Source organism: Lactuca virosa, chromosome 6, assembly GCF_052849685.1.
Source record: "Lactuca virosa cultivar CGN04683 chromosome 6, Lactuca_virosa_CGN04683_v6, whole genome shotgun sequence".
Classification (NCBI taxonomy): domain Eukaryota; kingdom Viridiplantae; phylum Streptophyta; class Magnoliopsida; order Asterales; family Asteraceae; genus Lactuca; species Lactuca virosa.
This window is the reverse complement of record NC_136431.1, coordinates 247,973,811-247,999,543: the sequence shown is the minus strand read 5'-3', so window position 1 is coordinate 247,999,543 and position 25,733 is coordinate 247,973,811. Positions and strand designations below refer to the sequence as shown.

At 35.8% G+C, this 25,733-nt stretch overlaps 1 protein-coding gene and 2 long non-coding RNA genes across 3 annotated transcripts; 1 reads left to right on the top strand and 2 right to left on the bottom strand.

Annotated features, from left to right (window-relative positions):
- Positions 1 to 10,129: 10,129 nt before the first annotated feature.
- Positions 10,130 to 11,357, bottom strand: LOC145120974 (uncharacterized). The gene is made up of 2 exons (XR_013714443.1): positions 11,105 to 11,357; positions 10,130 to 10,416 (listed from the first exon to the last, which is right to left on the bottom strand). It is a non-coding gene; the product is annotated as an uncharacterized LOC145120974 (long non-coding RNA).
- A 4,825-nt stretch (positions 11,358 to 16,182) lies between these two features.
- LOC145118690 (uncharacterized) lies at positions 16,183 to 17,713 on the top strand. Its single transcript, XR_013713409.1, has 4 exons — positions 16,183 to 16,266; positions 16,359 to 16,496; positions 17,250 to 17,299; positions 17,389 to 17,713. It is a non-coding gene; the product is annotated as an uncharacterized LOC145118690 (long non-coding RNA).
- A 5,656-nt stretch (positions 17,714 to 23,369) lies between these two features.
- LOC145118670 (AT-hook motif nuclear-localized protein 28-like) lies at positions 23,370 to 24,941 on the bottom strand. Its single transcript, XM_079054364.1, has 2 exons — positions 24,317 to 24,941; positions 23,370 to 24,241 (listed from the first exon to the last, which is right to left on the bottom strand). The coding sequence occupies exons 1-2, from the start codon at positions 24,792 to 24,794 to the stop codon at positions 23,868 to 23,870; spliced, it is 852 nt and encodes a 283-aa protein (XP_078910490.1). The 5' UTR covers positions 24,795 to 24,941; the 3' UTR covers positions 23,370 to 23,867.
- Between the last annotated feature and the right edge of the window lie 792 nt (positions 24,942 to 25,733).

Sequence of the window (25,733 nt, the reverse complement as noted above, 5' to 3'; positions counted from 1 at the left end):
GGCTAAAGAACTTCATCGGAGACCTTGGAGTTGTACCAGCTATAAAGGAGCCAATGGAGATTTTCTGTGACAGCAATAGTGCGGTTGCCTTAGCCAAGGAACCAAGAGATCATGGGAGATCCAGACACATTGACAGAAAATATCACTTCATCAGACATCGAATAGAAGAAGGAATCCTCGTGGCAAAGAGGGTATCATCGGATGAGAACCCAGCAGATCCCCTCACGAAGGGACTGACTCGGGCTAAGCATCTCCAGCATGCTCGGAGCATAGGGCTGAAGGATGATATTAGTTTTAGTAGTTAGATAATCTTGAAAATTTGTAAAATGTAATTGACATTTGATGATAAATAAAAGCTGTTATTTATGAGTAAAGTGTTGCTATCTCTTGTCAATCGTTTACTATTATTTCTTTTTGCATGTTTTGACTTCCAGAATAATTATGTTATGGTTTATATCATATTATTCAAACTCTCCACAGTCGGTCATATGTTGGAAGTAGATATGAATCAAGACTGTCATGGGTTGGCTTGTAGAGGTCTAAGATGTTAGACAAAGCGGGGCTACAGCACTCATGAGTGCTCATAAGTTCTGAGTATTGGATTCAACCCACGCTCACTTGTATCACTTCATGGAATTTATCTCGAGTGATCGTGAGACGGTAATATCATATAAGTCTTCAAACCTAGAGATATGATTTGTTGCCTATGAGTTGGTTATGCATTGATTGCATGAAAATGCATTGGTAACTCGATGTTATAAACCGTGCTTTTGTGTGTAATTCAACAAGTAGTAGAGCAAACATATGAGTCGAAGTTTATCTGTTCCTTCTAGAATTAGAAGCGATATCTGGGCCCCTCGATGATTTTGTTTTGACCTATGTACCGGGCCCGGTCAGAACTAAATTGATGTGTTCAGTTAAGTTCTATGTCAAACAAATCGGAAATCGTGAATAAAATGCTGGACAATAAGCAAGACCATGTTCCATGTATTTGTCCGGTAATATCTAGAACAGAGGATTATATGATCACTTATCTAAAATGGCGCTTCATAGTTCAACAGAGTTTTAAGAGCTACGATTGATGATCGGTTCCTGAAGTCATACTTGCAACTATAGTTATTAGACTTATCCAAGTGGGAGACTGTTGGAGATAGTGTCTAAGTCCATAACTATATTTGGTATGTACTTGACCCAGCCCGTCATGGTCCATTTGGGTTGCACTTCACCCGAACAATTTACGGATAATCTTTTGAGAATAGTATAAGTTATGATTTATTAATATATTATAAGTTCTAATATATTAATATAAAATCATATTATTTAATTATTGTTGATCTATAATTAATTTAGAATTAATTTAGAGATCAAAAGTATGACTAATTAAATATGGGCTCTTGTATTTATATAGTGTGGGCTAATGCTTATTTGGAATGGGCTAGGCTTGCATGGAAAGTCCATGGATACTCCATGGAGCTTTAACCCATGGATCTCATGGAAATGAAAAGACATGGGTATTAGGGTTTACATGGATGTAACCCTAATCCACCACACTATATAAAGGAGGCTTTGGTTCTTGAAATAACACTAGTTGATGTGTGTAAACCAAGAGGGCCGATTTCAAGAAGTTTGTGACTATTCTCTCAAGTTTCCAAGTTTGTGGTGATTTGTGACTTCCATTTGAGGCATCCACATTATTGGTGCTAGGCTCTTAAACTCCAAGCAATCAACTACTACTACAAGGTAAGTAATTCTACTAGTTTTATTTGATTCAAGTATCCCATGCCATGCTAGTTAGGATAAGAACCTTGGAAAAATAATTATTTGCATGTATCTTAGTCAAACATAGATCCAAGGTTTCTAGGGTTGCATGTACACCATAGGAGTGTTAGAATGCTCAAAACCCATCAACAACACCCTCTCGCTGACTAGTGAGTACTACGGCTCTCCGCAGTATCACAACACCCTCTCGCTGACTGGTGAGTACTACGGCTCCCCGCAGTATCACAACATCCTCTACACTGACTGATTGAAATTGCAGCTCCCCGCAGCCTTACCGCACTTACTCTTACCACTCCACAATCTCATCCTCAGGTTGACACCATGCTGCGATCATTAACTCATGCGCCGCGGCCCAGCATAGATAGGTACACACACACCCATACGGGCTAAGCATCACTACTTCGGACGACCACCGTCGTGACAAAACCTCCTTTTCTCGCTGCGATTCGCGTTCTCAAATAAATCCATTTGATGCCAATTGGCTGAAGGGCCCCCACCGGAACCATAGACACTTGATACACCACTCGTCATCTCAAACTCAAACTCAAAATAATCCGAGATTTTTGGACATTAAACTCGGATACCCCGGAATATCATCACAACGCCTCGCAGTGTCTTGACTCTACCACTGATCTCATACTCATGGCATCATACTCAGATACCGTATTGCTTCCTCGGAACCTCGCAACCGGTCTTTCTCTCGTGCCACTTGTAACCCCGGAATACTCCATCTCCCAATTTAAAACACAGAAAAATTGCCAACGACTTAGAACACGAAGATGACAATCCGAAACTTCCTCCTCTATTGCTCAAAACTCATGCAAGAATACTCTTAACGACCCTGAAGTTGGTTGCCCAAACAACTTCTTCCCTTCCCATACTGCATATAATAGCCCATACTCTGATCCAGAAATTCTCAACCGCCGAACTACCCTCACAAGCCAACCACCTCGAATTCACCATTTAACCTTGAAGGATTCCTAACCATCATAAAGTCTCCGACCAACGACCACTTGTCGTAGAGACACTCATCCTTTCTCAAACATGTACCACATGCACTATCTCACTCTGCACCTCTCATTGACCACCAATAACCTTGGTCTCAGGAATCCGTACCGCAGGCCTCTCTATCCAGTCCTCTAACCGCTCTTGAACAAATCTCTTATCTCCTCAAAAAGTACCCGGTTCTCCCCCACTCAGGGTTCGAACCATCACCAATTTGGTTCGCCAACAATCTAACCCACAGACTGTTTTTACCAATAACATCGCACTTACTCTTGGAAGGTGATACGCAATGCTTGGTGATCTCCCCGATGGAGGTCAAGCAATTCCAAATACCCCGAATCTCCGATGAAATCCTCAGAAACTTCTCATCATGACTACCTCTAGTCCTTCAGAATCTCGTACCATCCCACTACCGGACATCTCGACTGTCCAGTCGTAGCCCTGACTCTCAGTCTGAAAATAACGAACTATCATATTCCTCATCCTCGACTCTTCAACCAACGTTCCATCACGTGGGTTGTAATAAGAGTGGAGTCCTCATTACCACACTCGATACTCATCATAGACAATAAGAGCCACCGCCCTAATATCCTCTTCTTGATCGTCTGTCGTTGCAGCTAATACATGCCCTACTATGCTCAAATAGGGTGTATCCTTGTCCTTAACCATCTCAGTCCCCGCTGACAACCTGCTCATGCTCTAACATTACCTCTCGGCAGACATACTGCCCAAAATACTCTGATGAAAGATCGTAACCAAAGCTACCCCACATGGCTCACCCCCAACCTTGGAAACCGAAAATCTCAATACCTCTCCTGTTTCTCACAGGAACAGAAATAACACCGCTCAGGTCACAGAAAATGACATTTCCACCATCGGCTGATTGCTCAACTCATGCCGTAATCCTCCATAACCGCCATCTCTACTTATTTTTGAGTCTTGCGACTCCAATTGGCATCTCACCAACAATCCCTCGGAGCTAACTCGATTTCCCTTTTAAGGGATGCTTCACTAAAACTCGTTCATCATGGCCCTCTAGCCCCATACTCTTTCACCTCTGATCTCAGTCTAACCAATCACCATGGAATAACTGGTAGAACCAATAACACTAACTGCCACGGGTCATGGTACTCGAACCATGTGGCCACCTCTCGATCTGCTATGAATCATGGTACCCGAACCATGTTATCTCTTCTTAATCCGCTACGAATCATGGTACCCGAACCATGTTATCTCTTCTCAATCCGCTACGAATCATGGTACTCGAACCATGACATCACCTCTCGATCTGCTACAAATCATGGTACACGAACCATAAAATCGCCTCTCGATCTGCTGCAAATCATGGTACTCGAACCATGGAATCACCTCTCGATCTGCTACAAATCATGGTACACGAACCATGAAATCACCTCTCGATCTGCTGCAAATCATAGTACACGAACCATGAAATCGCCTCTCGGTCTGCTACAAATCATGGTACACGAACCATGAAATTGCCTCTCGATCTGCTGAAGATCATGGTACTCGAACCATGGAATCACCTCTCGATCTGCTACAAATCATGGTACACGAACCATGAAATCGCCTCTCGATCTGCTACTTAAAACCTCCGGAATGTTCCCTGTATCGAGTATGGGTCCTCTGTTTTCAGTAGTACGGGCCCATACTACCTGCCACATCTACCCATACTTTCCACACATACCATCCCCGAGTTCCTAAGTAGCTGCTCGACCTTCTCAATCACCAACCCCGTCATGCGTGTTTGCTCCCCCGCGAAATATCCTACTTTGTCAGCGTACTAATCTGACTAGGGTCACCCTTTTCTAGGCTTCTCCTAGGTTCTCACACTTCTCCGCCATCAGCTGCTGAAGAACTCCTTATGATGCCAGCCATCTACCTCCTGAATATCGTCATATTCACTTAGTAGCTGGCTCTCATCATCAAGAGTTCCACAAAGCACGAAGCAAGCAGCATTCGGGCATCGAATACTCTCTACCAACATGCAAAACCACTCTAGGTCATTACCCACTTGCTCTCCTCATACTCAAAGGATACCACCGAATCCAAGCGACTATACCCCACGCGGGCATCTGACTACTCCCTCAGTAGACTCCTCAATGCTTATCTAGGTATCTCTCCTAGATTACTCCCCTACTCAAATCCCTCTCTAGGGGATTCCTGCTGGATACTCTTACTCGGCACATCACAGATAATAGTAACTCCTAGGCTAAGGCATCACAAATCAGGCCACTCTAGTTCTAACATATGAAATACCTAGCCTATCTCTAGCATGCATAATATTTCATAGCATATCTCATAAATATCTCATAATACAAACGTAAGGGTATTTTGGGAAATCACCGTTCGGGCTCTGGCTGATTGTACACACTGTTCCAACTCGTATTCTTTTAGAAACTCTTGCTTTCTTTAGAAAAATCATTTTTTTGAAGATTTTTCTCAAATCCTCAGTTTGAGTCCAGATTTACCCGAAGGCGCATCCGAATCCCTCAAACCAAGGCTCTGATACCAACTTGTAACACCCAAAATTTTCAAACAGATTTTTCATTTCAAAATCGCATACTTTTCATAACATATTGTATAGAAATCTCGTTTATTCAAAATACAAGCACAACTCCATTAGTAATCCAGGATCCTAAAAAATACAACTCTTTCTCTGGTGTGTACAATCAAGCCGGTGCCGTCCCGCGATCCTGAGAAAACCTGAAACACATAACACATAACACTGTAAGCACAAAGCTTAGTGAGTTCCCCAAAATACCACATATAACACATATTAGCCACTCGAGGCTATAACTCTGTGGGCCCACTGGCCCTAACTCTGTGTACCCTCTGGCCCTAACTCTGTGGACCTTCCGGTCCTAACTCTGTAAACTCTGGAATACACACAGCATAAATCACATAGAAATAATGCAGTGCAACACATCACATACATAGCATACAAGATACTCTGTCACATAACTCTAATTACCACTCAAGGTAAAGTATAGTGAGAAGACTCACCTCGCATGATGCCGGATACCCTCTCATGCTCGATAACCCGACCTAGCCTCCTCCTATCAAAACGATAACATCTCAAATAAAAATCTTCTTATGTTCTCATCCCTAATAATGGGTAGAAGACCATTATATCCCTCTCTGACCTCTCTTGAATCAGCTTGACCAAAACCCCAAGGTCAACTGAAGTCAACTCTAGTCAACGGTCAAACTTTGACCAGACTCGTCGAGTGCACTCGAGTGACTCGGCGAGTCCATGCATGTCCTCTGAATCCTCAAAAAGCCTCACTCGACTCGTCGAGTTAACCTTTCACTCGACGGGTTACCACTGGTCACGAATCGCGGGGCAACCCGACTCGACTCGTCGAGTACCCATATGGACTCGACGAGTTCCCTCCATGGCAACACTCAAAAGACCTTCTGAGGTCAGATATGTTTCTCTATCTTGTAGATTTGACCTTCTTACACCCAATAATCCCGTAAAGGTTCAATCTTTAAGCTCATGCAACCCTCTTATGCCCTTATATGAAGAAATAACTCCTAAAATGGCAACCTAGATCCATAACCCCAAAGGGACTGCATAAAGCTGGAGGATTGGGACTCTCTGGACCTCTTAAGGTCCAGATCTAAAGCTTATTCCACATTGGGACCTCACATGCATCATATACTATCCAAGAAAGGGTAAAGAAAACCCTAGATTCAAGGATTTTACACAAAAACAGAAGGAAGGGGCGAAATACTACCTCAAAATGGAGATCCTTGCTTAGATGTCTCAGGATAACAACCTCTTTTGGTCCCTCAAGCTGAATCCCTTCACTTCATTTGAAAAACCACACCAAAATTACTTGATTTCATCACAAGAACTCTTCCTTGGCTCCAATGGCGATTTAGGGTTTCTCACAGGAGATATGAGGCGCACCCAAGGTCATAAGTTCCTTTAAATAGGCTCCAACCCCGGAACTTAGGGTTTTCTCTGCCCAGTACCTACTCGGCGAGTCCATCTTCGGACTCGTCGAGTCCGCTCATTAAATCCACACGGCAATCTCGACTCGACTCGGCGAGTTGGTCCCTCAAATCGTCGAGTCCCTCCTCAAATCTCAAGATTAACATGCACAAACACGTCCCTGGAAATCTGGTTGTTACACCAATCCTTTGGTGTTGTTTTCCAAAGGAATAATAAGAGAGGAAATTTGACAAAGTATCTCTTTCAAATGAATGATATTGAGATATACACGAACTCTAATTTTTTGAACATTTTTCTCCGCATCAACAACTACAAGAAGAATGATAATGAAGATAAGGTGTAGGTTCGAAAAATCAGTATTTGGTATATGGATATAAGGAAGGAGTTGCTACAGACAATGAAGACACTGACTTGAAGTTTCGACTGTTCTCACAAAGGAGGAGAATGTAGAGTCGAAAGTAGTGTCTTTATGTTAGCATCTGTAAATAGCGAAAGTTTAAGGACTTTCATTATCTTTATCTATTTACAAGGCATATTAGAGTTTCGCATGTAACGCCTAGTCCTTGCATTTTTTTCATTTGTGAGTACCCTATAAATAGGGTAACTACTTAGGGGTTAGAGTAAGAACTTTCTCACATATACTCTTGTACTCGAAATCTCTTTGTATTGTTCCAGGCGTATATTAAGCTAAACAGATCTTATTTAGATCAATGTGTTCTTTCTTGCTTTCCTTAATCGATTGATTCAAACTCATTGATAAACACTCTTCAGTTTTTTTTTCCGATAAAATTATTTTTTCTTTGAAAATCGTTTGGATTAGTCTGTTTCCGAAGGGTTTTCGATACTTTTTACCATCAGAAAAAAGCAGCTCTTGGTAATGTTTCTTTCGCTAGATTTGTTAAGTTTGTTTTTTATCTAAAGAAACGTAGCAATGCTTAGGTGTTGTTTGTTTTTTCGAAGCGAAAATGTCTCACTACAACAAAAATGACATACGACCACAATTTTTAAAAATCGCTTTGCCACATTTTGGAAAAAAATTTGACGATTTCGTTATAAATTGTGGAAAATTATCATTGATAAAATCATGGATTATTTTCTCCACATTTAAAAATCGTAATGGTTATCGATGAGATCATTCGTATATATATTGTCACATATAGAAATCCAATGTGGCGAAAAGGTAATATCTATGGTCACAAGAATTGTTTGTATGACCATATGTATCATTTAGCGACACATATAGAAATCTAATGTGGCTAACAGTAATACCTATGGTCACATGAATTGTTTGTATGACCATATGTATCATTTAGTCACATATAATAAATGTGACAAATCATGTGGGTGTAAGCATATCCCGTGGCATTTTTTTAGTTGTTCATGTGTCCAAATGTATCGTTTAGCCTCAGTCGAATAATGTGGCCAAATATGACCATCTGCCACATATTTGTGTTCGTTTTATCAGAAATAATGTACAATGGATTCTAATGTGGCTAAATGTAATACATATGGTCACATGAATTGTTTGTATGGTCATATGTATCATTTAGCCACATATAATAAACGTGACAAACCATGTGGCTGTAAGCATTTTATGGTGGCATTTTTTTAATAGTTCGTATGTCCAAATGTATCGTTTAGCCTCAGTCGAATAATGTGGTCAAATATGACCATCTGCCACATCTTTTTGTTCGTTTTATCGAAAATAATGTGAAATGGATTCTTAATGTGATTAAGGTAATACCTATGGTCACATGAATTTTTTGTATGGTCATATGTATCATTTAGCCACACATAATAAACTTGACAAATCATGTGGCTGTAAGCATTTTATGGTGGAATTTTTTTAAAGTTTGTGCGTCCAAATATATCGTTTAGCCTCAGTCGAATAACATGGCCAAATATGATCGTCCACCACGTATTTGTGTTTGCTTTATGAGAAATAATGTGAAATGGATTCTAATATAGCTAAAAGGTAATACCTATGGTCACATGAACTGGTTGTATGACCGTATGTATCATTTAGCGACCTATAATAAACGTAACAAATCAAGTGGCTGTAAGTAACATATGGTCATGTTATATTATATTATGTGTGGTTAATAATTAGTATTTATCATGATAAAATATTAAAAGATGTGACCACAAGTATTTTATGATGACGTTTTTTAATTGTTCGTGTGTCCATATGTATCGTTTAGCCACTTACTAAACATAACAAAACAAGTGACTATAGGTATATTATGGTGGCGTTTTTGTTTAGTTTTAACAAACAATGGAATGAAAATAAATTTTTTTACCATATTTTTTTCAAACACTACAATATTACATTATGATTTGCATAATTTATCACATTTTGTAATTTTCTATTTCTAAATTTATTTATTTATTAGACACATTTTTTCGATCATTTTTTTTATAATTTTCAATTAAGATTTCATGTGTCTCCGATTTCATTCATGCGTCAATCACATAACATATATGACACCGTCATGATTGCCTTTAATAAGAATTTGGTTGATAAAATCTTTATCTTAACCATGTTTTTCCAAAATCTCATTACAACTTGGAAGTGTATATATATATATATATATATATATATATATATATATATATATATATATATATATATATATGCCTTTAATAAGAATTTGGTTGATAAAATCTTTATCTTAACCATGTTTTTCCAAAATCTCATTACAACTTGGAAGTATATATATATATATATATATATATATATATATATATATATATATATATATATATATATATATATATATATATATATATATATAGATGTTCAAATGTTTCTCACATCTATTGTGTGCTAGAATGCACCAATAAAAATTTAGTATTAATTATATGCATATTAAATGTTATCCATACTTATAATTCATTTTTATGGAAACTAATTAAATTCTTCATTAATATCAACAATAATATTCTTTCAGAATGAATTCATATTTAGAAGAATGAGAGTGTCTTCCAACAGAACGAGAGTGTATTCTAGTAGAATACACTCTCGTTCTTCATATTCCATGCAACTTTATTGTATTTTAAGTGAGTGAGTCCTGAAACAAAATATGAATTCATATATAAAAACCTAAATGCAAATTTATTCTGAAAAAAATGTTATTCCTGTCATTAATGACGGATTTAATTAGTTTCCATAAAAAGAGAATTATAATTATGAATATCATTTAATATACATATAATTATGGAAATCATTTAATATCTATATTTATTTAATTAAATAATTATTTAATTTACTAAATTCCGATCGGTGCATTCTAGCACACAATAAATGTAAGAAACAAAATAACCTAGCCATATACACACACACGATGTTTGGTGGAGCAAAAATTGAAAAAGTTAAAAACTTTCAATGAAATTGCTTAAACAATATACCCATCCACTGGTGCAACATCAAATAGACTTAACAATTGTAGCACATCCATAAAACAAAAACCATAAACATCTTCTTTCAAATCTATCATGCTTAATTCTACCATTTCAATTATACCATTGGCTTGCATCAACATATATGTTTGAAAGAGTATATATCTCCAAGATACGTTTGAATCATGAATTCCATTTGTAAGTTATTGCATTCTCAATCTGTTCATGTGAATCTTCCAGTTTCTTCACCACTGCATGTCTCAATCATCACAAATCCATCAATGTCATAAATCAATATTCACAAATCACTAAATAAACCATGTAAGCTACAACTTGATCAATTAATCTACTAAAATTATTAACTAACTAAACGCATAACCCACAATAAAACAAATTTAATACCAAAAATCTTAAGTGACCAACTCAAAAATGGATGAAAACAAAAATTCTAAAAATAGATTCATGCACCTCATCACAAGCGATAGTTGAAAAACACTACAATTTATGTGTAAAATACGACAGCCTAATCTAATGATGAAGAATGTGATTTGTCTTGCAATCATTCAAATTCCAAGAACATCTGAAGCATGGGATGCCCAATCACTTTGAACCTGAAAGATCCATTAGCAAAAACATATGCAATAATATAACTATTAGATATAATTTCTGAGACCCATGAATGATAAGTATCTTCGGTCGTTTCAGGAATGCACTAGCAACCCGTTACAAATGAATATAACAGAGTAAATTTTTTATGATTAACGGGGAAAAATCCTCGCCAAATCGCATTATTAGATGCAAAAACTGATTTCAATTTGGTACGTGATGATCAAGAATAGAAAGCGTAACATGATGAACAGCAAGACACAAAATCGATTTGATAAATACGATGAACAACAAGAATCGAACTTAAATGAATAACAAGAATCAATTACGTACCTTAATTTGGAAGTTTTGTGACTTAATCGACCAAGAAGAATCAATTTCGCACGTGATGAACATCATCGGATGGTTGCTGGTGTCATGGTACGACGTCGATGGAGAAGGTTGCCGGGCGGAAGTTAAAAATCATTATTCTTAAAATAGGAGTTCGATGTTTATGTGGCGTGTTTATGTTTCACTAGAAGGGGATCGCTGATGGTGATACTCCCCTGTGAAACGACGAAGATAGGGAAGTGGAGAAGAAAATAAAGGGGGTGGCGTTCCTATGTTAGGTTATAAGTGTATATTTGATTTTCTTTTTAATTTCTTTTAATTCATATTATATATTATATTATTATTATTATTTATATATTAAAATTGTCCAAGCTTAGGAATAGTAAAATTGGTGGTTTTTGGTCAAATTCGGTCCTTTGTTTTTTTGTGGTTTGTTATCTTCTGGATTTGTTGCTGGCTATTTTGTTTTGGGCAGTTTCTTTGTTTTTTTGTGGTTTGTTATCTTCTGGATTTGTTGCTGGCTATTTTGTTTTGGGCAGTTTATGACAATTTGTCCATTATTGATAGGCACGTGTTGGTCGTATCTTTGTTTCACCGTTTTTCCGCCCGGGATGACGCTATACTCCATACACTAGGCCTTCTTTCGAAGAGAACCAATATACGTGGAGCCAGATACTGTCGACTCTAAAAAGCAACGTGTTCGGACCACTTTACAGCTGTTTGTCTGTTTGTTTAAATTATTATCCTACTTTGCCTGGTTTGTCAAATTTTCTCTAGAAACCTGCCCCACCTCACAGCAGTCCTGAGAATTATTGAAGCCAGCTGTGAATAAGTTTGAATAATAGGTGGACCAGCTACCTTATCGTCGGTTTTCTCTATAATTGAGTTGTCCACTTAAAATCTTGTATAAATAAGTGTGTTTATTTTCCGATAGAGAGGCATCGAAAAGCATATACACTTCTCTCTCTATCTCCCTTGTAAGAATCATATTGTGTGAAATATAAGTTGGAAGTTCTTAAACCTTTTTTTCAAGTAAGTTTTAATAAATATGTTTGAATATTCTAAGATTTAGTCTTTGTTCTTAGAATAAAAATACTTTCCTGGTAAATATTTTTATTATATTTTTATTGGTCTTGGATCAGGAGTCCTACCAGCGATCAAGTTCACACATAGCTTTGTTGCAGAAATGTGCAAAGAAGCTGCCCTACAAAAAGAATTAAGAGCACTTGACTTCTGTTCTAACATCCCAATCCCCGGATATTATAAAGCAACAAAGAAATACGGCCTCAGAAGATCAACAACATACAAAGGTAAACCCCACAAAACCCACATCAAGGTCTTCAAGAGGAAATATAAAGATGATAGGAGCAGGATTTCCAAATGCAAGTGCTACATCTGTGGAAAGGAAGGACACTTTGCACGAGACTGCAGAAGTGAAAAAGGGAATATGGCTAGAGCCGCCGTATTTCAAAATATGGAACTTGGTGATGAATGGGATGTCATTTCAGCCGACAATGATGATTCTAGTGTTTATAGTTTTTCCGAAGGAGAGCAAGGAAAAACAAATCAGAACATTGGGACATTAATCAATGAATCACCACTTGAAGAAACATGTTTTATGTTCCATCCAGGAAGTTCTTCACAAATTCAAAAGCAAACACAGGAAGTGGGCTCATGGAGGCCAGACAAACAACTTCCTCAAAATAGCAAAAATTGTCAGCATAATTGGGAAGAAAATGGTCTGACAAACCATGTGATGTGCTATTATTGTGGGATAGCTACAACACATAGGTCCAGGTTACATTGCTCACACTGTAAGCTCACAACATGTGCTCTTTGTGCCTTCAATTACCTTGGCAAAAGGATAACAATCAAAAGAGAAGAAAGAATTGCTGAAAGTACCCAACGAGAGGTTCAGTTGCTAAAAGAACTTTTGCAAGAAAAAGACAAGAATTTCAAACAAGCCCTCCAAGATCAAGCCAAGGAATATGCAGAAAGACTCAGGACTGAAGGGCATGCGCTCTTAAATAGAGACATTGACACTCTAAAACTGCAAAATGAAATACGAAGCTTAAAGGAAACTCTAATGGAGCAAAGAGTTGAAATAGCAAACATGCAGAAAGACTATGAACATCAGCTGCATAATAGAATTATGGATGTTCATATTCTTAAAGATCAGCTTAGAATGGCAAGAGAAAAGATAAAAGATTTAGAGGAAGAGATAAGATGCTTCCAAGAAATAAACACGCCCGAACCAGAAACCCCATACCAAGACTCTCAAAATCCTTACTCGAATGAACAATTCCCACCCTTAGAAACCCAGAAGTCAGCCAAAGTGTTCATCGAAACAGAAGTCCACCATTCAATGAATAAAGTTGAAGCCCAAAGCCAAACCAAAGCCCAAGGAAAAGAAATCATAGATCAGGCAAAAAGAGCCCAAAGGCCTAACAATTCCCTGTCAATCAACTGCATAACTGAAGAAGAGGAAAAGCCCATTTTCAGAAACAACCCGGTCCATGCATACAAGCCTAAAGGAGACTGGACTGGTGAATCACAAGACACGAATAAAAAACTAGGCCCATATGAAACTCACAAATATTATCGTACGGGCCTCGGATACGTAAGGGATGACGATTCCACAGGAGACAATAACAAAGAGGAAGAATGTAACTGTACCAGTTACATTCTTGAAGATGACGGATGGGATGACGCTATACTCCATACACTAGGCCTTCTTTCGAAGAGAACCAATATACGTGGAGCCAGATACTGTCGACTCTAAAAAGCAATGTGTTCGGACCACTTTACAGCTGTTTGTCTGTTTGTTTAAATTATTATCCTACTTTGCCTGGTTTGTCAAATTTTCTCTAGAAACCTGCCCCACCTCACAGCAGTCCTGAGAATTATTGAAGCCAGCTGTGAATAAGTTTGAATAATAGGTGGACCAGCTACCTTATCGTCGGTTTTCTCTATAATTGAGTTGTCCACTTAAAATCTTGTATAAATAAGTGTGTTTATTTTCCGATAGAGAGGCATCGAAAAGCATATACACTTCTCTCTCTATCTCCCTTGTAAGAATCATATTGTGTGAAATATAAGTTGGAAGTTCTTAAACCTTTTTTTCAAGTAAGTTTTAATAAATATGTTTGAATATTCTAAGATTTAGTCTTTGTTCTTAGAATAAAAATACTTTCCTGGTAAATATTTTTATTATATTTTTATTGGTCTTGGATCAGGAGTCCTACCAGCGATCAAGTTCACACATAGCTTTGTTGCAGAAATGTGCAAAGAAGCTGCCCTACAAAAAGAATTAAGAGCACTTGACTTCTGTTCTAACATCCCAATCCCCGGATATTATAAAGCAACAAAGAAATACGGCCTCAGAAGATCAACAACATACAAAGGTAAACCCCACAAAACCCACATCAAGGTCTTCAAGAGGAAATATAAAGATGATAGGAGCAGGATTTCCAAATGCAAGTGCTACATCTGTGGAAAGGAAGGACACTTTGCACGAGACTGCAGAAGTGAAAAAGGGAATATGGCTAGAGCCGCCGTATTTCAAAATATGGAACTTGGTGATGAATGGGATGTCATTTCAGCCGACAATGATGATTCTAGTGTTTATAGTTTTTCCGAAGGAGAGCAAGGAAAAACAAATCAGAACATTGGGACATTAATCAATGAATCACCACTTGAAGAAACATGTTTTATGTTCCATCCAGGAAGTTCTTCACAAATTCAAAAGCAAACACAGGAAGTGGGCTCATGGAGGCCAGACAAACAACTTCCTCAAAATAGCAAAAATTGTCAGCATAATTGGGAAGAAAATGGTCTGACAAACCATGTGATGTGCTATTATTGTGGGATAGCTACAACACATAGGTCCAGGTTACATTGCTCACACTGTAAGCTCACAACATGTGCTCTTTGTGCCTTCAATTACCTTGGCAAAAGGATAACAATCAAAAGAGAAGAAAGAATTGCTGAAAGTACCCAACGAGAGGTTCAGTTGCTAAAAGAACTTTTGCAAGAAAAAGACAAGAATTTCAAACAAGCCCTCCAAGATCAAGCCAAGGAATATGCAGAAAGACTCAGGACTGAAGGGCATGCGCTCTTAAATAGAGACATTGACACTCTAAAACTGCAAAATGAAATACGAAGCTTAAAGGAAACTCTAATGGAGCAAAGAGTTGAAATAGCAAACATGCAGAAAGACTATGAACATCAGCTGCATAATAGAATTATGGATGTTCATATTCTTAAAGATCAGCTTAGAATGGCAAGAGAAAAGATAAAAGATTTAGAGGAAGAGATAAGATGCTTCCAAGAAATAAACACGCCCGAACCAGAAACCCCATACCAAGACTCTCAAAATCCTTACTCGAATGAACAATTCCCACCCTTAGAAACCCAGAAGACAGCCAAAGTGTTCATCGAAACAGAAGTCCACCATTCAATGAATACAGTTGAAGAACCCAAAGTACGAAAGGTGACAAACAAACTATACAATGTCACCGTTGAATTCGAAATCCAAGCGTTGGATTGCTGTTAAGTAGCTAACTCCATCACTGTTCATCAAGTTATTTTACCGGGGTTAGTTTAAACCTCCACCGATCCACCGTCTACATCACTGTTTCACCGTCTACATCATGTGTTGGTCGCTACGACCAGATGACGTTGTTCTCTTGCCTAATTTGTTTTAATTTATAAAACCGGCGATACCCATCACCGGTCCCTCTGTTTCCTACACAGATTGAGGTCTCCCATGTCTGTGGATTCCTTAAAGTTTCTTGCTTTCTTCCCCAATTCTATTCCAATATCCATGTAGCACAGAGATAAGATATAAGAGACTAGAGGAAGCGCACACTTAAGAACTTCGACTCAGGTAGTCAACAATTTCACATCGGTCTCCAATTCTTCTTCTCTGTATTTCCGTTTCTTCAAAATTCGTTCTATGAAACCTTTTGTCCACTGTTTTTGAACAAGAAATACGTACGCTTTTGTTTTTTCTCGGGATAGCTGACGTCTCTACGGTGTAGGGATATAACTAATTTGGGGTTTTATTGAAGGCTTAATTTGGAGGAGGGGGGTTCAGCATCTGTCTTAAACAATCCTCAAGGGAATATTGAAGACCATTCTTAGCTCTATAGTGAAATCAGCAAGTAAGTTTATTTTGATATCACAAGTTGTTTGGAAATTTGGGACAAATGGAGTTGTATTTTCATCTACCCATTCACTTTGTATGTTTGACCAGAGGATTACAGAGGATACTGAGCTGTCAATGGCCCGACGATGGTTGCGATGGTTAACTTCTGATGTCATTCATTAAAAAGGGGAAGGCTGCCGTCGCCGGAGAGGGAAGTGGCGTAGCCGGAGGCTACCGTAGAAAGTTGTAAGTTGAACGAATTCACTTTTCTAGGGTTTATCGCCTCTTTACTTTTTATGACTTTTTTTTTGTACAAATTCGCACAACAGAGTTCATTTCTTCAATTCTTCAAGGGTTGTTAAACTAACCCTCATGCCACTTCTATTCTGAAATTCATCCATTGTTTCTCAATTTCTTCTACCCAAACTTGTGACTTTCTTACTTATGGTTTCATGCTTCGATTCAGATTTTCTTTAACGTTTGATAATCAGTTAATTATACAACTAATACAAGTTTAAGTGTTTAATTACTTTTTTACCGGCTTCAAAGCATCAAAGGCTTTAATTTTTATGTTTTGTATATGTTTGGAATTAAAAAATAAAGATTTTGATTGTTTGGGGAACTACCATCGCTCTTTTATATTTTTATTTGTTAAGTGGAATTTTGGTATCAAAAAAGTATTCCAACGAAACTGTGAATCAGTAGGCAATGGATGGGAATGAAAATTTCCATGTGGGTGTGATTATAATTCCCAATTTGCCCTTACTTTCTTTCACTCTGAATAAACAAGAATATGTTAACTTCAATCATCTATTTAATCTTTTCTTGCAGATGTTTCCACTTGCTATTACCATTACCAGTGGTAACAGTTTCATTGTAAAACCATCAGAAAAAGATCCAGGTCATTGTTTTTACTTTTTAACCTTTTTTCAAACGATAAATTTTTAAAAATTTTTGGTATTATACTTATATTCTTAACAATTTGTTTCTATTTTTCAGGTTCTTCTATAATGCTTGCAAAACTTGCAACGGAAGCCGATTGCACCAGTGTAATTATTAATTAATCATATCTCACTTATTTTTTTTCTCATTACAAGTATTGTTTGGCATCAATCTAATACTTTTCTTTTTGTTTCAGGTAGGACATTGTGAATGCCATTTGTGATGATATGTGCTTTCAAACATTCATGATGTTTCCTTTTCCTGATATAATACCAAAAAGCATGTGGGCTAAGTGGAGTAGGGGTGTTTGTTTGGATGGATCGGTTTGATCCGATCTAATCAAGTGAGTCCAAATTGATTTCGGTTTTCAAAACATGGATCCAAATAGTCCAAACTAAATTCAAATCCGATCCGATCCGATCCAATTACAATTCGGTTGGATCGGTTTTTATAATTCGGTTTTCAAAAACCCGAAACATTTTAAAACGACATATAATTATAATATTACCTAACTTTACACAAGAAGCAAAAACATATTATTTAGTTGTGATTTGAAATTTATAAACAATTACTAAGAAGATATATTATAGTTAAATATTTTATAGATAGAAAACTTTTGAAAGAAAATGCATATTAATGTTTTTTTATCGAGTGAAACGTTTTGAACCTATTTGAAAAAATAAATTACAAAATCAAGAAATAATTATAGATATATATTATCAATAAATAAATAATAAATGTTTATTCGGTTTTTTTGGACTATTCGGTTCTTATTTTATAAATCAAAACCAATCCGAAATCCAAAATAATAATTCGGTTTTGTTGAAAACCAATCCAAATATCCGAACCAAATAGTCCAATCCAAATTGTCCAATTGGACAATTCGATTTTATCCAAATAGTGAACAACCCTAAAGTGGAGACGTGGAGGTATTATTGGAGTTGCCGCTTTAACTGGTGGAACTTTAATGGCGATTACTGGTGGTATAGTTATAGTTATAATATCCCAAACTTTTCAATTCTTTTAGTAAATATAATGTTATCTGTAATTCTGTATATTGTATAATGGATGATTTTATTTTCAACAGGTTTAGCAGCTCTAGCAATTGCTGTAGGATTTAGTGCTTTAGCACCAACATTAGGTACAATTATACCAGTGATTGGAACTGGTGGTTTTGCTGCTATTGCTACAGCTGCAGGAAGTGTTGTAGGTTCTGTTGCAGTGGAGGTGAATAAAGAATAAAGATTTATTAAGAATTACAATGTTCTTTAATATAAATAAATAATAAGTAAATCTGTAAATGTGATTGTTTCAGCTGCTGGAGCTGGACTTACAGGGACAAAAATGGCTACAAGGACAGGAAGTATTGATGATTTTGAGTTCAAAACCATAGGGGACAATCATAACCAAGGCGTGAGTTCTTTTTTTTTTAAATCTTTTGGGTTTGTGTCATATCAATTATCATATGTGACCATTAAAGGTTACAATGACCAAATGAATACAAACTCATCAAGTTAAGTGGCAAACTCGCCTCTTTTGAAGGTCAAAAGGGTACATGGGTAAAAGTATAATGGTCATATTATATGACATAAAGCCTTAGTTTTTAGTTCCCTAATGTATATTGTAATGATATTTTGTCATAAACCTTGTGTTAAGTAACAGAGGTTGGCAGTTGAGATATTGGTGTCAAGATTTGTCTTTGAGGAGCAACATCTAATTACTAATATTTATTGTTTGGGCGAATATGTAATTCTGCATTATTTTTAACATGATTTGTATGTACAATTTTGGACTTAATTTGTAAGCATTAGTTGAACATTTTCTGTCAGATTATATATCATGTTCAGCTGCTTTACAGGGGAAGAGTAGAAAGTGCGGGCCAAAAGTCGTCTTATTTGAGGTAAGAAGGAAAAAATGGGCAATGGTCGGATGCCTAAACCTAGGGTTCTTACTTTACAGTAGGCTTATTTCAAGAACATGATGTACTACTTTTTTTTTTATCAAAATATGTCCAAATTCACTTCCAATTTCAGTTCTTGAAATCTTTCTGAAATTATAAATATTGTTGTGAATATGCCAGGAAAGATGATGACATCACCAAGGAGAAAAAAAACAATGGAGGATGTTGTTAAGGTGCGAAGATGAGTTTTTATATTGCAGAGATGAAAGCTTAGGGTAAAAAAGTCTATATTTTTTTTAAATGTCAACAAAAAACGACTGTGCCTAAATCTTCTACAAAGAGTAATTTTCGTAATGACAACTTTCCTCATGCTCCCAACAACTCACATGGTCAAAATTTTAAAATTGAACTGTTGGAATAGTATTTGTTTTATATAAAAATATGAAAACAATCTTTTTATTCTTTTCTATTTTAATGTTAAAAATGGATATTTTTCCAAAGAAATAGGAGTTGAAAACTTACAATGTTTACTACTGACTTTGTTTTTTTTTTCTTATTTTATTTATTTATTTAATTTTTTTTACTACTGACTTTGACGTTATATTAGTTGCATCTGCCTCTTAAATGTATGTTTGAAGGTAAAAATCAATATAACCCAAATACAAGGCAATTTGCACCGATATAATTTGGTAATTTTTTTTTACTACAAAGTTGTTAACCAAGAAAATGAAAACATAATGCTATAATTAATATTTAAATAAATGTACAATCTTTATTTCTTGCACTTGTAGTTAGCTATTTTCAAAAGTTCCTTGCTATAACAATGTAAAATTTGCACTCGCAGTTAGCTATTTCCGTCTTATGGCTGATTCATTTATTTTGCCTTATATGTTGTAGCTATTGTAGCCATCAGGTTTCCCATTGGTGGTACAACAGGTTGCATAGCTGCTGCCTTTTAAACCCAATCAAACTGAGATGAATATTTGTGAAATCGAGTTGTTTTTTAAATGTATTTCAAAAATGTGTGATTAATTGTCAGCCTTTTGGTTTCTTTCTTTCATAACCTAATGTAATGAATTCTTTTGAGTATCCTACTCTAACCCCTCACGGTTTGATTAATATAATGAAATTCATGTGTAACATGTCTATTTCTAAACACAGCTTATTCCACATGCACAACACAAATAGTTCACAAACACATTCTACCCCTTGCGAAGCAAGGGATACCTATCTAGTTATAATTATAATAATAGATAATAATAAAAAGACAAAACTGTAAAAACTGATTCAGATCCTCAAGTTTGACATACCCTCTCCGACAACAGTTCATTGATTGGTTGTCACGGAAAAAAAATGGCAGACGGAGCAGGTTTGGTGTGACGACGGTTGACGGCTACACCGACTTAGAGAGGGAGGAAATGGACGAGAGGTGATAATCGGTGTTGTTTGTGGTATTACCGAAATAAATGGAGATGTAGAGGAATGGAGACGATGAGGGATGGGGGTTGAGACCAAATCCGATTGGGAGGATGGCTGAGTGAGAGAGAGAGAGAGTGTGTGTATGTGTGTGTGTGTGTGGTTGTGTGTTTGTTTTTTTATTTTCAATTAAAGTATTAAAATAAATATGGAAAAATACAAAAAAGAAATTAGAATGACAAAACGATAATTTCAAGTGCTTTAGTGACTAAATTCATGGGGAATTCCTAATTTTGTGACCAAATTCACTGAAAATTCTTGATTTTTAACCTTCCATACAAGTTGGTAAAATTTTGGACCATATCCACATTTTATTGAATACCACATGGACCAATTTTGCAGTTTTTTCTAATAAAAAAATACACATAATAAGGGAAATATGGTAATTTTACGTTTAGTAGGGACTAAAGACACAACAAAAATATATTATAGGGACTGATCGAGTTAAAAAATAGTTAGGGACCAACAACAAAATTACTCCAAACCATATGGATTATTCGTGTAATTTACCCTTTTATATATAGCCATATGCCATAAGCCAAAATCCATATGTCATAAGCTCTAAGCAAAAAAAAACTATAAACCATAAGTCATACGTCTAAGCCCTAAGCCACAAATCCATACGCTTATGACTTATAGTTTTGGCTTAAGGTTTATGGCATATGGTTTATGGCTTATGCTTTACGACTTTGAGCAAATATCTTATGGCTTGTAGCTTAGGTCTTAGGGCTTATGGTATGTAGCTTAGGTCTTAGGACTTATGACATGTAGGTTAGGAGTAGTGTCAACAACATAAAGCACTAACAAGATCTTCTTTTTAGTTTATGAGTTATATTTAATTTTTGTTTGTATACATGGTAGATATATTTTGATTACAACATTTATGTATACTATTTAATTTGGATTAATGATAATGGAAGATCAAACTCCATTTGGTGCGATCATAAGCTTTTTCTCAATAAATCTTTATGGCCAATATTATTTTCTTTTATTCTTGTTTACTTCCATAATATCTATTTGCAACATTTTAATATAGTCGCCTTCCATTCAGAAATGTGACCGAATGATACTTAGGACGATGATTACAAAATAAAATGTGGCTAAAGGGTAACAAATAGCCACACAAATTAGATAAAATACGATGGTATTAACAATTATGTATCACCAAATGCAAACAATGGTCACATTTTTTTCTTTATGTGGCTAAATGATATCATATGTCACAGTTGAACATATAAAAATGTTGCTAAAGGTAACAAATAGCCACATCAATTACAAAAAAATGTGTTGCTATACGTACTATTCAACGATGGTTTTAACAAATATGTATGACGAAAAACAACTAATGGTCACATTCATTTCTTTATGTGGCTAAATGATATCATATGTCACAGTATAACGTAAATAAATGTCACTAAAGGGTAACTACTAACCACATGAGTTAGAAAAAGGTGTTGCTATACGTACTATTCAATGATGGTTTTAACAAATATGTATGACGAAAAGCAAACAATGGTCACATTTTTTTCGTTATGTTATTTGTTCATGTGACTAAATGATTTCATATGTCACGCTTTACCGTAAATGAATGTCACTAAATGGTATCAAATGACCAATTCATTTAGAAAACAAGTGTTGCTATAAGTAATATTCAGTGATGCTTTTCACAATTATGTATCACTAATACCCAACTAATGGTCACGTTATTTTCTTTAAAAGTTTTGTTTTTGTGACTAAATGATATCATACGTCATGATTTAACATAAAAAAATGTGACTAAAGGGTAAACAATAGCCACATCAAATATAAAGTAACCATGGTTAACACCAACTTATCTCACGTTATATGTGACTGAAAGGTAGATTATAGCCACAGTTAAATGATGAATTTCAATGTGATCGTAAGACACCTATGGTGTCACGACATACGATCACACTTTTGACGAAAAAAATAAATATGACCTTAGGATACGGTCACATTTTGTAGGCTTTGAAATGTATGGTCGTAAGTCTTTTTTATTGTAGTGTTTTGCGAACCATATCTACAACCCTTTTGCAACAGAAAAGGTAGACCTAATGGCTGCAGCCTGTAATAAACAGTCTGTTTGTTTTTTAACGTCTACATGCTGTTGCAATAAACTGAAATTAACCATACAATAATTCAAAATAATTCTAAATAAAAATTGTATTTAGTTTAATCATATCCAAATCAAATATAAAAATTGATGATATGATTTTTAAATACGTTTATATAAAAACATAATATTTTCTAAATAAAAATAAGTAATATTGTTAATTTAGCGAACAACATGTTCATTTTGTTAAATTTTCGAAGACGATAGTTATTTTTCCGGTTAGGTTTATTAAATTTGATAATTTTAATGATTAACTTTATAATTTATTAATATTTTGTTATAGACAATGTAACACAAAAAAAATATATAAAAAATTTACCAAATACTTTGAAATTATGTAAAATATACTCGAATTGTTTATAACATCCTTTATAATATTATTAAAATAATAAACATGTTGGAATTTTAAAAAAAAAAAATCTATTTTGAATAGTATATCTTAAAGTAATGTGGGAAGTGGTTTGAAGAAGATGGTCCAATGATGCATCACGCAGCACACACACAATGATTTTTAAGTCAGAAATCTTAAAAAAACAAACAACTGCGAAAGACAAAGTGTTACACATATGCTGCGTGACGCAACCAAAAGTGATCAGAAGTGAGTTTTCTTAAAAACAAGCAACCCCTTAGACTAAGGTGAACTCAGTTACGAAAGCAGACCGAACCGAAAAAAAACAAGAATCAAATTTTATAGATATGGAGAAACCGAAAATTGAAACAAATTACTCATCGGTTCCGTTTTATGGTTTGGTTACAAGGAGTATTTTAATCCTTCCTAGTTGGTAGGGTCCATTTGGTCACTCCTAGTTGTCGTGGTCCAAAACCGAAAAAACAAGCACTGAATGAATGGATCTAGAGGAACCAAAAACCTAATTGACTTACATATTTGGTTCCTAATCGGTTATGATTCCAGTTTGTTTCCGGGGGATATTTTGGTTGCACTTAGCTTAAATGACAAACTACATTCTTGTTTCCAAGTATATATAATGCCACTTCTAAAAACACCTATTAGTAAAAAAAGGTAAAATTAGTCAAATTATCAACAAAACTAGAAATATATATTTTCTACTTTTAGGGGGGTGGGGAACCTAAAGAGCAAACATGAAGGAATTAATGGTCACGAAGACCCCCTAACGATCTCCGGCCAGAGATCGAGGTAAATTCTTTAAAAAAGTGCCGAGTGACGCGAGGCTTGCCGTGGTGTAGGTGTCCAAATGCCGTCAGATGGCTGGTGGCAGCCATAAATCGATAATGAATCTACCGCCGATGACCGTTCCGCATGATGCCTTCCACTATCTCCTCCACCGGAACCTGGAGATTGCTCTCTTGCTGCAGAAGCAGACCCACCGCTAGAACTTCGAACATGATCGTCTTCTTCCATCGGTAACCGGTGGTAGAGTGGGCTGTTGAACGACGCCGCTATGATGTAAACTGTTCCGGCGGCTATAAGCGGTCCACTGACGTTTCCACCAATCGTCTGCCCTTGTGGACCGGCTAATGATACGGCAAATCTAGTAGCGGGAAACCGAGACAGAAAGTCTACGATAATCAACTACAAATTAGAATGTAAAACAATTGTTTTCGAATATTTTAGCGGTGATCGATTGATCGAACCTGTTATTCCTTCGCTCCCTCCGAAGCTGCTGGTAGTGACAGGCGACGGAAGTATGGTGGCGGAGATCGACAGCAAATCGAAACGGCCGTGGAAGGTTATGGCGGTGGTGGTGGAGGCGGGTTGTTGGAAGGAGACGTTGGAAACGGTTCCGGAACCGGATAACACGCAAAGACCGGTTGTCCGATGATTGCATAATCCTGTGATGGACGCAACGATATCCGATCCATCGGAAACCTCCAATACGTATGGCGACATAGCGGTGTCGGGTTCTCGAGTAACGAAAACAGGTGGTCTTGGTTTGTTTTTGGAGCCGGGTGGACGACCTCTAGGGCGCCGGACCACCTCAATGGATGCATCATCATTGGTGGTGTTAAATTCTTTTTTGCTGTCAGCTTCCTCGGAGGTAGAGACGAGGTGATGGGTGACGGCGAAGTGAGGCGGTGGTGGTGGTGGTTGATGGCGGAGGTCGGAAAACATGGTGTGTTTTGATCTTAATCGCAAAATTCTTAAAGGTCTTTGTTCTTGAAAAATTGGCTTGTTTTTCAAGAAGATTTTGGAGTTATAGATAAGGGAGGAAACATAAAGATTTTGATGATGGGGTTTTGGAGTTATCTTCACAAAAGAAAGAAATCGCTCTATTTTTATTTAAAAAAATATATAAATCGCGGTTTTCTGTTTATATGAGTAACAATATGAGGTTTTTTTTTTCTTCAAGTAGTAATGAATGTGTTTCATTCTAGTTAGATAATAATCATTTAAGTAATAAAAACAGATGATTTTTTTTTCTCAAAATTAATTAAAAAATATTCAAATTAATCAAGAAAAATGCAAAATGACCATTAATTCTGGATTTAGTAGATATAGAAAATCAAATTTTCATTTGTATTGTAAAGAATTTTATTTTTTATTTTTAATGTCTGATTGATATATATATATATATATATATATATATATATATATATATATATATATATATATATATATATATATATATATATAAAGACTAGTGATCCATTTCTATTGGACTTTTTTTTTTATTTAATTAACTACGTATAAGACCCATATATTATATGGGTTGATTAAAAAAATTAAATATTAAAATTTAAACAATAAGTATTTTTTAAAATAAAATTTTGAAATAAAGAATAAAAAAACATATTAATTACAATTTAATATCATATTTATTACATTCAATACTTTACATATATAAGTATAAGTAAAAGTATTATGTGGTTTTTTAATTTTAAAAATTTTAAAAAAACTCATAAATTGACGTGTGGATATTATTTATTTAAAAAATATCAAAAAATGACAAGTGTCAAAATTAATGATAGATTGACAAGTGTTAAAATTATTTTCATTTATTAGGGAAGATATGGTCGTAACCTGTTTGAACATTTACCCCTCTCAGCTTTT

Coding starts and splice junctions, on each gene's coding strand:
- LOC145118670 (XM_079054364.1), bottom strand. CDS start 24,794: ATGTTTTCCGACCTCCGCCATCAACCACCACCACCACCGCCTCACTTC. Junction 24,242..24,316: donor AGGGAGCGAAGGAATAACAG/GTTCGATCAATC, acceptor TGATTATCGTAG/ACTTTCTGTCTCGGTTTCCC.